We start from the raw sequence: 12,640 nt of genomic DNA on the forward strand, positions 1-12,640 counted from the left end.
TCCCAACCATATTCCAGCCAAAGAAAGGGGTTCAGCAAAATTCAAAGTACTGACACTTGCTAAATAAACAAAAGAATCTGGCAGGGAAATATTTTTAAATTAGAAAGTTTATTTATAGTCCATAGAAAATTTCCTCCTCTCAGGCCGTAGCAAATCAAATACAAGTATCTTAGTTGATGGGATGACATATAAAAGAGGACACCAGGTCCAAAAGCACAGAAAACAGTCATCAATGGTAATTTAATTGGATTATCTAAATTAATATTATTTCTGCCTTTGAAGAGAAGGAAAAATAAGATAAAAGAAAATTTAGTCATGTCGGCATATAGGATTCCTTAAATGCCCTGAGTTTAGACATAGCACTGCCCTTTCCACTTATTTTCATGTTTTATTTTAGGATAGCTAGTTGTGACAGTGCTTAAAATGAATGTTAAATGAAGATGTCAGTTGATATTAAAAGAAAATAAGATACACTTTTGCAATTTAACCTAAGTAAAAGAAAGATGCAAGTTAAACTAACTTTTAAAGACATCTGTCTTTCAACGCTACTTTAGCAATCCTGACATTTCACAGGTTTCAGAATTATGGAATTTTTCGCAACTACATACAGGACCAATGATTTGTTTTATATTGAACTCCCCTGCTAATGTGCCTCAGTTTCTAAGTAGTACAAATGATATAATTCATTGCAAACAAACAGAAGAACTGCATGAAGAACTCAAATTCCTAAGGAAAGGAGACTGAAAGAAAAAAACACGCCCACGAGGAAATCTTTTGCTTTTAACTGCAGACCTCATCCAAAGCTGGCTGAGGTCAGGTTTCTCTTACAAACAGCAGTGCCCTCTTAATCCATACTGTTATTGAGGCAACTACCTGGGCAGTAATCCAAACTCAGATCTGATACTATGGGACAAAGGGTAACAGCTTCAAACTGAAAGACGGTAGATTTAGATTTGATATTAGGAGAAACAGTTATTTACTGTGAGGGTGGTGAGGCATTGGAACAGGTTGCCCAGTGAAGTTGTGGATACCCCATCCCTGGAAGTGTTTAAGGTCAGGTTCGATGGGGCTGTGACCAGCCTGGTCTAGTGGAAGGTGTCCTTGCTCACAGGAGGGTGGTTTGAACTAGGTGATCTCCCAAACCATTCTATGATTCAATTAATATTAGTGGTAATTGGAAGAAGACTACATTCAGAGAGAGATACTTAGTGAAGTCCTTCTAAAATATCCATCAGACAGCAGAGAAATATATGTTTAAACTCAGATGTTGTTCAGAACATGTTACTAAAGTGGTGCCTCATTACAAACTGGCCTAAAAACACAGCCCGTTATTGTAGGCAAGGTAAATTGCTGAGGTACTCAAGGACACACTGCTGCAGCTAATTCACCATGCACTTCTGCCTTTCACATATACTCTGACTACTTCTCCTTCCAGTCAGGATCAGATGTCCCTTCCCCTGACTGTGAACAACTTCTGGGAAGGAATTGATGTGCAAACAAAAATAAACTACAGGACCTTAAAGACTCCAGCATTCCGCAGCAAGTGCTCTGTACATCAGTGCCAGTCAGTAGACCATATCTGAGGGAAAAAGCACTGGACCTAGCCACATCATTGGTTTAAATGAGCTCTTCTTTCAGAGCTGAGATCGACCTGTCTATAGCTGTGTAAAGCTGCGATATGTTGTCCATATTGCATGTAACTGAGATACCGGTTACTCTTCTCAGGACACTCTGGCATGTGCTGAGCTACTGCAGAGCCTGGGGATGTTACTGCTGGTGCATAAAACAGACCCTGTGATTGTTGGACATACTGCTTGTATCATCAAAAACCTGAGCCTTTCCAAAAACAGACAGGTAGGTACCCAATATTTTTCACTGAGCTATACCCCAGGAGGTTGCCATTATGTTTATATCAAATCAGCATTAAAAAAAAAAATTAAAATTTCTGTGGATAATTAAATATATGCCAAGGATATTCTACACAAAATTCTAGGTATGAATAAAAGGACCTGATGTGCCATAATGAAAGGAGGGTTTATTCATATTTTCCCAATACAATAATGCTAATGAAAATAAGGAATATTTAATCTTTTCTATCAGTGATGTGGTTACCTAATTGAAATGACTGCATCATAGGTATAAAACATTCCTCTACCAAAGACATTTCATGCTAATTAAAGGAACCATCTAGGAAAATCTGAGGTCTGTTATAAGCTGCATCTTTATTTCCTAGCTCTCATGCTTCAGCTGCCCTTTATTGTCAAATATAACCTGACCTATTGATGTATATTTTACCTGTTTGGCAAGATACCAGTTGTGCCAAAATGTTATAAAGATCTCTGTTGCTGAGTTTGCTTTGAAATCCATATGCACAGATGCACTTCCTTTTTCCTTGCCTTTAAGAGTACCTTGATCAAATAGTACCATTAGTAACAATCAATACTGGGGGGGGGGGGGGAACAATCACCTAAATCCTCATTTCTGCTTTGTCCCACTTCCTGGTACACACTTTTCAAAACTCAGTTCTTTCTTTTCCTCTTTTATCATGATCCAGTTGCCACTAGTTCCAGACATTAAAACTAGCCAGAAGGAAAAGTATGGTATTTTTTCACTGGTACTAAGATAAGAATTATATAAATTTCTAATAGTTGAGAAATCAAGTTTTTCAAGGAACTAGATGCCCTCAAACTCAAGGCTCACAGTAAGAGTAAAAATGGACCATCCTTTCAAAGTTTGACAAATATGGTCATTTTTTTAAAGTACTTAGATTTTGTGACTTTGTTATCAGCCAGGAGCTGGTTCACCTTCATAAAGCTTTATAATGTATAGACTACCTAGCTCTCACTGCATAAGTGAATACACAGACATAACTGGGAGTGCCAGGTTTCCAGGGTCAATTCTTAGGAACACTTTCTAAAACACAGAAGAGTCCTTGGCACAAGAGATAAAAACCGGTGTTGTTTTTATGCCAGCAGGACACAGAGCGTGGGAGCTTGAAAGGCAGCAGTGTTGGATCCATCTTCAACCTCTAAGCAGCAAGTTAAAAACTGCAACATAAAAAAAAAAAAAGATATTCTCTTTTGTTGATAGACACCTGAGCTCACTTAAAGAGCTATGATCAGCTTCCATTATTAGGATCTCCCAGTAAAGATGACTTCGTGATTCAAATTCATTACTAACCAGTCACTTCCAGTCACAGTGAGGTGACTCATTCAGAACTCATTTTTCAGTCTCATGTGCTTTTAATCCAGGTCAGCATAGGCTAAGTCTCCTGTTTTCAACTCGGTCTATAAAACATATATCCCAGTACAGAGACATGCTGTCCAACACCACTTTTGGCATAGCAGATTCAGCCTAAAAGATAATGGATACACAAAAACATCTAATTTGTAACATTTCTCTGCAGAAATAGAATTCACCATTTCTAGTGAGAGGTCATCCCATATTTCTGCAGATCAGAGCATTTCAACACCAGATAGTTTTCAAAGACCTGAAGACAAATAAGGAAAACTAAAAACCTTCCACATTTCCCAATGCTTTGCCTTGGAGCACTCAGCTTATTCACCTCTGCAGCAAGACTTAAGCCAACGACAGCTCAGTACTAACATACAGTGAGGTAAAACAGCAATAGGTCAGTAAATTCTTTGAGCTCAGAATGATTGGTGATCATCAGAACGTCCCACAGACAGAGCAAGCCCTGAGAAAGGCCCAAAATAGGATGATCTCTGAACAATTCGAGGCACTGTCACCTGGTTGTGGTAGATCTGGGAGAAGACATTTCCATTATTGATGGTTTAGCCCTCGGTATTGTTACAGTACTTCTGAAGTCCTCAGAATCCACTAAACCATAAGGAAAATGCTAAACATCAATCCCCTTCACTTGTTGCAGAGAATCATGGAGAGCCGGTGTATTGAAGGTCTCCTCCAGACCATGCTTTCTATCGACACTCAAGAGGACTCCCTTCGTTACGTGACATCTTGCCTGGCTGAACTTGCAAAGCAAGGTAGGGAAGCAACCCCTCCATAAACAGCTCAATCCGAGAAGCGTACATGTCCTTTATTAATTCCAATAGGAGATGAAGCACAGGTGGACATGGACATACAGCCCAGGTCTTTCCCTTTAAATTCATTGTGAGTTTTGCCACGAGCTTCAAGAGCAAGATCCAATTCACTGGCAGGACATATGGGCTCCACTCTCTGCACTTTCTTTCACTTAACTGCTTAAAATTTTTTACTCAGATTTTTTTGTGCTGAACTTTGCTGCTGTACATGGCCTGTCTACTTCTATTTGTAACATTTCCAAGTTTCTCAGGGTGAGATAATTTTACAATAGCAAAAACTAATATAAAAAGGGGAAAAGACTAAAATACAAAGTAGCATTTTCTCTTGAAATTTTTTGCACATGGGTTTTATAAAAGATCCCAAATTAACAGTTGTGAAAGGTACAGCACTCCTCATGGCAGAAAGGATCAGTGTAAATTTTCCCAACATGCCCTGGCACTGAATATTGTCTGTCAAACAAGTCATCTCTTGTATCTGGTGTAAGGGCCATGTAACTGGCAACATGTAACACTCAATTTTGCAAGAGGTGCCCAGCAGCTGCTAGATAGACTGAACCTACTAGTGGATCATACATAAAGTGGTTCATTGTTTCAGAACACAAAACCAATAAAATATGAATTAAACCCATGGCCCTATCTTACTGAGAGCATAACCTCAGGCCATGACCCTTTTTTACAACCTAAACATACTAACCAAGCTCAGCACTTATTTCGCTTCTCTAGCTGCATGAAGAATTCCCTATTTAGGCTGTATGGTTTCTGGCAGAACTCTCTACTTCATTTCTTCAACAATGGACTTTCTGTTTACAGACTACTCTCTTATCTTTCTGTCTTCTAGAAGGAGCCACACTACACATGGTCCAATGGATGGATGAACATTTGACAAAGTGCTTGGTGAGACTGGCTGGCCAACTGGAACACACTGAGTCATCCTTTCAAGCTGCCTCCATCATCCAGCACATGATAGGTCACGGTAACTGTCACACGATTAACTCTGCTTTGAAGGAGTCTTACGGCTGTCTGGAGTGAAATTAGCCTTTTCCAAAAGGAGATAACTGTCAGGCACCCAACAACCTTTAATGTTCCTATAGCATCCTCCATCTGGTCTCTACAAATGTATTAGCATAAAAGTGCCTACTGTTACCCTTGAAATAGAATAGTGCTTGAATGCATGAGAAAGCCCAGGGATGAAAGTGGACCACAAAGGTCTGAATCACATTTTCATTGCCTTCTTCAAGCACTGCCATTCTGCAGGGCTAGTCTGTAGCCAGTTCTGAGGTCCTTAAAAACAACTTAAGTAGGAAGGTTGGAGACAGTTAAGATATTCCTTACCATGGGAAAGATGAGAACATGTTTCAGACAAGTCATTGCTACATCTTTCTGATTGACCTTCCTTCTCAGTGTATACAATGTGATGGCATTCCCCATAGATAGAAGCAGAGGTTACATTCCAAAATTCTAGATAAACTCTGCTGTCTGACTAGCAAAAGGAAAGCTTTTACCGAACCAAATCCTGCTGTTGTAATTCCAGACTAGGTTAGCAGGAGCAGTGAAGTGGCTTTTAAGAATGGAGTCAAAATTTTTTTCAGTTTCAGTGAAAGAGAATAAAAAGAGCATTACCTGTAGCAAACAAATAGCTTTATGCTTAATATACATGTGCCATGCAGCTGAGAGCCTTTAGACTTGCAAGAAAAAGGTATTCAGATAATTCTTGTCATGTTCTCTAGAAAGGCATGGTTGCATTTTAGACCTTAGATGTGCAAAAACTGAAATCCATAATGAGTCTCCAGTAAGGGAAAATGCAAATCTGTTTCATTTCTACCACTGAGGGTTTGCAACAGAGCAGACTCTCAGGCAGTGAACAGAGTCCAACAGCATAATCACTTCAAGTTAGTATGACAGGCTGATCAGTCCATAAATCAGCAGGCACCTTGCACAAGGACTAGATTCCTAGCACAGCAGCCCATTTAGCATTTTGTTTACCTGAAGTATCAGCGATATTGTCAGAAGCTGTAGTACAGGGAAGTTGCCAGTCTTTGCAGTAATGCTGGTTGTAGCTGAAGGTAGATAAGTCATTAATGATCTTACAAATGTTACAAAAATCAGTTTTCAAAGTGTTTTAAAGGTTTGTATTGATCTCCAGTGGTTCTCCCATTTATGCAGAAAAAATGATGCTTTTATGGAAGCATCACATCGGAGAGATTCAAGCATACCTCAAGAATTTTCTTACCCACCGAGAGATCCGGTTTCAGCAGCTGGGCATCTCCACATTCTGCAGACTACAGAAAGGTAAGTCCTTCCTGCTAGGCTGAGCCCCCAGGGTGCTCTCAGAGCCTGCCTGCACCTATCAGTGGCAAGCAGGCACTGCTTTGGAACAGAAATCAAAATCATTAAGCTTGGAAAAGACCTCTAAGATCATGGAGTCCAACCACTGACAATGCCGGGTAGCTGTTACCACACCTGTTCTAAAGTAACTAAGAGTATCTTATGATAAAGTGGGAAGGGTTTGTTTGTTCATTTGTGCACTTTAAAACTAAAGCCTTTGTGATCAGCAGGGAAATAGGACTTCAGGTACAGATGCTTTTATCCAATATGTTTGGCAACAGATGCAACCTAAAAATTCTTTAAATCTGAAAGCAGTTTATTTTGATAAAGCGAGCAAATAAGCAAACTGCATGATTAGCTGATATTAAAGTGGGAAGTCTCACATCTTTTTCATACTCTAAAGTCTATTCCTTAATATTTTTCTGGGTTTAGTTAGTCTTTTTTTGGGGGGTAAAAGTTGAGTACTTATGAGACTTTTAATGTGGTAATAAATATATATATAATATATAGCATATATCTTTACACATGTAGAGCCAGAGTCAAGACCTTGCTATGACTTGATATGCAGCTGCTGCATAAAGCTGCTTTTGGCAACTGAGATTTAGACATCTGGATCAGGAGAACTTAGCAGCAATCTTGAATAGTTGTAAGGATGAAAATTGAATTTGTATCTGCCTTCTGTGGTAGAAGAATATTGTTCTGCCTTCTCTGTTATTCCTTTACAGATCCAGAATTTTCATTAGCATTCAGAAAAAGCCAAATGGCCAAACTCCTTGAGCAAGTCCGTCAACAAACAGAAGAAACTCAAGAGCTCCTTAAGGCAGCTATTTGCCATGAAGACAGTTAAGCCAAATGGCTTATGAAAACTTATCACATCCAAGAGTCTGAACTTTCAGGGAAAACAACTCTTTTCATTGATTCCTGTAGTTAAAAGTTTTCCTGCTACTTGCAGTTTCATCATACAGAAGAGAGGTTCTGATAACAAGAACTGGAGTACGTCAAAAACCAATTCCTTGAACATTTTGGTTGGCTGCTTAAGTGTGCTTGAGGACAAGACTATGGTCCTTTCCAAATGGGGTGTGAAAAACACCTGTTATGCTTGGTTAAACATCCATGGTTTGTTTTTGGTTTCCTCACCACCACCCCCCTTCAAAAAAAAAGCACTGTATTCATGAGGTTTTCTTCATATAACAGGCCAATGCCACTGAAGAGGCATCTCAAGTATGCGGGTTACTCTGCATTCATCTTTATTTTGTTTCTGTTCCATGCCCCTTATTTCAGAGCACACTACAGGGTCTTTGAAAAATAACTGAATTAACCCACAGTATAAAAGTAGAAAACTACTAACAGGTTACTACAGAAAGTAAGTGATGAGGGACAGTTCAGAAATCGCAAGAAATTTGTAAGAGGCAAGAATGGGGCAAGCCTTCCGGCTGATCCTTGTCCACATTATAGACATTACTCTCCAGCAGAGGAGCAAAGGCACATTTAAGGCAAGTAAAATGTTGCACAGAGCATGTATACAATAAAGTAGCAACTATGAATTATTTGGGTGACATGTGTTTGAATACAGAAATCTGTGTTCTGCAAATGTTAAATTATTTCAAAGGTACTTGCAACAGGGAAAAAGTAAAAATATTTGGTAAAATTAGGAATTGTTCTTGTACTTGGATGCTGATACTTCATTTTAAAAGGAGTTAAAGAACAAAAAACCTAGTAATATGTTTAAATTCAACTAATTTTCTTACATGTATAGAGAATATGGGACAACCTCCCCTTCCTTCTCCTCCAGAGAAGAGGCTCTCTCACAAACTTCTTAGCCAATCAAAACAGTATTTTTCAGGAAAAAAAATGTAGCACAGAGCTTTGAAATTATGGGGCACTGTTTTTTTAATATAGGTTTTAATTTGTGAGAGAATAGTAATCTAATAATCATAAAAATAATAACAACAAAAATAATAATCTATTAGTAATCCAATTCCATCTTTGATCAATACACTAGTTTTTGAATACAAAAATCCTCCTGAAGCTTCACGTTGAACTAGCTGGAATACTGAAATTCTGGAACCACTCTTATAGCAAGCATCTGCTGCTAGATAGCAGTTTCTTGTGAAAACACTTCAGAAGTTTCCTGACCGTCGTGGTGTAACCCCAGCTGGCAGCTCAGCCCCACGCAGCCACTTGTTCACTCCCCCTAAAAGTGAGAAGACTTGTGGGTTGACATAAAGACAGTTCGACAGGGAAAGCAAAAGCCATGCACACAAGCAAAGCTCTGCTTGTGTGTCCACTTCCCATGGGCCAGGCAGGTGTTCAGCCATCTCCAGGAAAGCTGAGCTCCCTCATCTGTAATGGTCACTTGGGAAGACACACACCATAACTCCGAATACCTTCCCTTTCCTCCTCCTTCCCCTACCTTTATATGCTCAGCATGACAATGTATGGTTTGGAATGTCCCTTTGGTCAGCTGGGGTCAGCTGACCCAGCTGTGCCCGCTCCCAACTTTTTGTGCACCCTAAGCCTCCTTGCTGGTGGGGTGGTGTGAGAGGCTGACTCTGTGCAAGTGCTGCTCAGCAGTAACTAAAACACATTGTTATCAACACTATGTTCAGCACAAATCCAAAACACAGCCCCCCTCTAGCTACTATGAAGAAAACTAACTCTACCCCAGCCAAAAGCAGCACACTGTCTTTTGAGGTACTACTGATCATGCTATAACTCTTATGTGCATGTAGAGCTTTAGAGCTGCTATTGGCTACAAACACGGAATAAAAGTGAGAGTAAAAAAACCAGTTTAAAAAATCATTTTGTCAATTAAGAGCTCAATGTTGCATTTTAATGTGGCCCAAATCTCTAAGCTTAATTTTGGTGCTTTGGGGAAACATTTTCTATAATGATACCTTTTAATATCTGCAAGTTTTTTCCAACAGTACTCATTGGAAAATAAAACAAACAAACAAACCCACCTAAACCCAAACCAAACAAACTCCACACTCAAAATCCTCTCTGCAGTGCAGTAAGAGGGCCTGGTAAAGTACAGGGCAGACAGAAACCTCAGATAAAGCAATGTAGCATTTTCAATATTCACGTGTGACAGAAATTTTGTTTTGAAATCTCATATGAAAAACCATGTGCTCTACTTTGGCCAGGTAGACTCACTGAAACAGAGGACTAACTGAATGACACAGCTAGAAACAAAATCCCAAAATCTCAAAACTTAGACCACCTCTGTGGGTGACTTTAGATGAGTTTCCAAAAAGAAAATCAGTGCAATATTAAGTAATTATATCAGAATCTGTCCTGTATCTGTATTCTTGGGTATTTAATCACAAACATTATTTCAAAGTCTTAGCAAGAAAAAAAATAACAAAGCATTCTTCATCAGGAATGAGGAGATAAAAGATGTGAAACAAGCAAAGCTAATCGTGAACAACCCACCAGTTGTGATGTACTGAACTACACTCATTTATGTTGTGCTGTTAAGATGTGAGCAAGGAGCTAAGTCTTTCCAAAGCACAAAGCTCACTGCTGTGAAAGGTTACTACTCTGTACCTTCAGTATAGCTGTCTGCAACTTCTACAGTTGCTAGTTCTACCTCACTGAGTAGTTCAGTTTTGCCTCTGATAGTACAGACAACAAAATCAGTGGCAATAGAAGGGAAAGGAGCTGGCCTTCACTCGATACTATATTTTATTGTCAAGAACAACACTCAACAGAAGAGAAACTATTTTCCCCTTCATTAAAAGAAAGAATTAACCAAAAGACTTAAAAATTCAATATTCAATCTTTTTTTTTTTAAACTGATACACCTAATTCTACTAGCAATTTCTCAGTCTTTGTTTTGTTGTTAGGCCCTTGAAACAGAGGAAATTCTCTCTCTCATTTGAAGCAAACCTGGACTGAATGTAGTGATAAATTGTTAAAAAAAAATCAAATCAAAAAAAGCAAAGTACAGATGAGAAATGAAGCAGGGCCTTAATCTGTGCTGCAAACAGTGAAGCAAGTGTTCTGAAGCCTCACAAAAAACAGATCAGCAAAATATAGACCCAAGCCGAAATAGCTCAAGATCAACATAATTTAAACCTGAGCCTAAATGAATCCCCAGACTTAAAACTGAAGCCAAATCTTACTGGCTATTTTTCGTTCTGTTTGTAGCTGCAAGTGACTTTGTACTGATTTTCTATTTAAAAAATTAGATGAAACCTGAAGCAAATTCTAAGCAGACCAGGAGTAGCGAGAAGAGTTTTCCACCAGAGATTGATTCCTGCTTCAGCTATGCAAGAAAATGAAAATATAAGTAGAAATAAATATTTCAAACAAGTTTTATTTGGTACTTACATGCTATATATAGTTTTAAAGAAAAACTACATATTTTGGACACTTCAAAATATTGTGGCTATGTACATGGAAAACTAAAGAAAGCAAGAAAGGAACCCAATTCATTTTACTGTGTCACAAGTTACTATTGAAAGCATTCTGACTGAATGGCTGTTTTTTTCCCTTCCATATAGATTCTGGCAGATGAAGTCTCTTTCATTTTATTTCCATTGCTTTTATCCCATCTCCTCTATAAGATGAACACTTGGCAGCAGCAGAATTTTCTTCAAAAATTCTTCAGCTTTTGTCTCAGAGGATTTCTTCTGCTAGCATAGACTTTCTGCACAGCTTCCTAGAGGCCTCGCTCAGTGCTCACTAAAGGCAAGCACAGGAATCTTAATGATACATTCTCTCTTAGCATGAGCTGAAACCCCATGAACCTCCATTTCCCTTGCCAAGGATCTTCTCAATGACTTCAGAGAGCAATGCCTCAAGCCCTCCTTGATGCTTCAAACTCAAATGCCTAGAGTGAGCTCTGCCTGCAACAGCATTGTTTAGGAAAGCACAAAAACGTGCAAAATTTTACAGTTCTGCACAACACAACCGAAAGTGAGGGATGGAACAATGACAGTAGAAATCAGCATCAAACTAAAGAGAAAGCAACTTGCATTGCTCCTCTTATCACTCAAACTGCACTGCTTTATAAAAACCACACACTGCATGAAAAGCACAATGACCATTTTCCATTTGCTCTGAAACGAGCAAAACCAAAAAATCCCAAACCTGTATCATCCAAAATCAAATATTTCAGGTTTCACACAGTCTTCAGTAGTTTGATAAGGCAAAGGAAAAGTCTTCCATCACTGAGAACAGCAGCAACTTACAGGACTCAGAATAAGGTATTTCCTTGTGTGTGTGCGCACATGTTTGTGTGCATATGCATACACATCTTTTATAGGTTTGTGAACATGGATGTAACCAAAAAAAAAAAATCAAGTTTGCAGTATCTTTTTACCATATTTGTCTAATTTATTCAATTAAATGATTTATTTCTGTACTGAGCAAAATTCATAAATACATAATCTAGAAGAACAATAGGTTTTCCTCTTGTCCATGAAAAAATAACGCTTTCAAATTTTCACATTTTAAAACCTGTCTTGTTTTGTGTTTTTAGAGAAAATGCAAGAAGATCATAGTGACATCTCAATTTACAGAATGTCCCTGTAGGGATTTCATTTAAAAGAACCTGATACAGAAGCCTATAGTTTGCCCCCATAATTAGAGTTCTCTGCAATAACATTTAAACCAACAGGTTTAAATAAAACACCCCATTAGCTCTACTTGTAGAGCAACGAGGCATTTATTTTTCAAGTATTAGAACCACAAAGTGTAAAAGATTCTTTGCCAATTTTATAATTATACCTTTTAAACCAACACTCACCTTTTTTAAAAAAGCAAAAAAGAATCAGTCCCACCACCCAAATCAGCCCATTACTTTCAGATTCCAGTGTCTAGTGTCTTAAGGAATGCAGAAATATCCATTTACTAACAAAAAAAAGCTCGTTGGAAATAGCCATATTAAGTAACGCACGTGAAGCATGATTTTTCTAGTGATGAAAGCTATTAGAAAGGTGATCCAAGTCTATTCCCCTCATTTCTTCTGCTGGTTTTACTAAAGTCCTTCCAAAAAAGATATTCAAGAAATCTTTAAAAAACTGGAGAGAAAAAATAAAACACTCCTTCATAGCATGGAAGAAACTCCACTGACTGCAGAGACGCTCATATCACCTTTGGTTCTTCAGAAGAAACAATCAGATCACTTCTACAACAGAAGGTAACAAAAATGACAGGTCAGAGTGGCAATGCTTACTTCAAAATGTTACGTGCTTATGCAATTAATGATTTTCCTTACATTTTCTGGCCACAGAAAAATAAAGGAG

General features: G+C 38.4%; 2 protein-coding genes and 1 long non-coding RNA gene across 5 annotated transcripts in view; 1 reads left to right on the plus strand and 2 right to left on the minus strand.

Moving 5' to 3' along the window:
* The window catches only part of LOC113941582 (vacuolar protein 8-like), a 33,760-nt gene extending 24,739 nt beyond the window's left edge, over positions 1-9,021 (plus strand). For all 3 annotated transcript variants that reach the window (XM_027632749.1, XM_027632739.1, XM_027632746.1), the window contains 5 exons: positions 1,726-1,854; positions 3,890-4,004; positions 4,900-5,034; positions 6,225-6,350; positions 7,112-9,021. In XM_027632749.1, coding sequence (XP_027488550.1) covers positions 1,726-1,854; positions 3,890-4,004; positions 4,900-5,034; positions 6,225-6,350; positions 7,112-7,233 — 627 coding nt within the window. In that variant the 3' untranslated portion in view covers positions 7,234-9,021. The remainder of the gene's footprint in view (positions 1-1,725; positions 1,855-3,889; positions 4,005-4,899; positions 5,035-6,224; positions 6,351-7,111) is intronic.
* LOC113941614 lies at positions 1,848-6,331 on the minus strand. The gene is made up of 4 exons (XR_003525720.1): positions 5,394-6,331; positions 4,752-5,097; positions 3,181-3,354; positions 1,848-3,047 (listed from the first exon to the last, which is right to left on the minus strand). It is a non-coding gene; the product is annotated as an uncharacterized LOC113941614 (long non-coding RNA).
* A 1,666-nt stretch (positions 9,022-10,687) lies between the features above and the next one.
* Positions 10,688-12,640, minus strand: part of MAP7 (microtubule associated protein 7) — a 103,509-nt gene continuing 101,556 nt past the window's right edge. Inside the window, 1 exon segment of the mRNA XM_027632730.1 lies at positions 10,688-12,522. Coding sequence (XP_027488531.1) covers positions 12,512-12,522 — 11 coding nt within the window. The 3' untranslated portion in view covers positions 10,688-12,511.

This window comes from Corapipo altera, unplaced genomic scaffold (genome assembly GCF_003945725.1).
Source record: "Corapipo altera isolate COAL_440 unplaced genomic scaffold, ASM394572v1 2b, whole genome shotgun sequence".
Lineage (NCBI taxonomy): Eukaryota > Metazoa > Chordata > Aves > Passeriformes > Pipridae > Corapipo > Corapipo altera.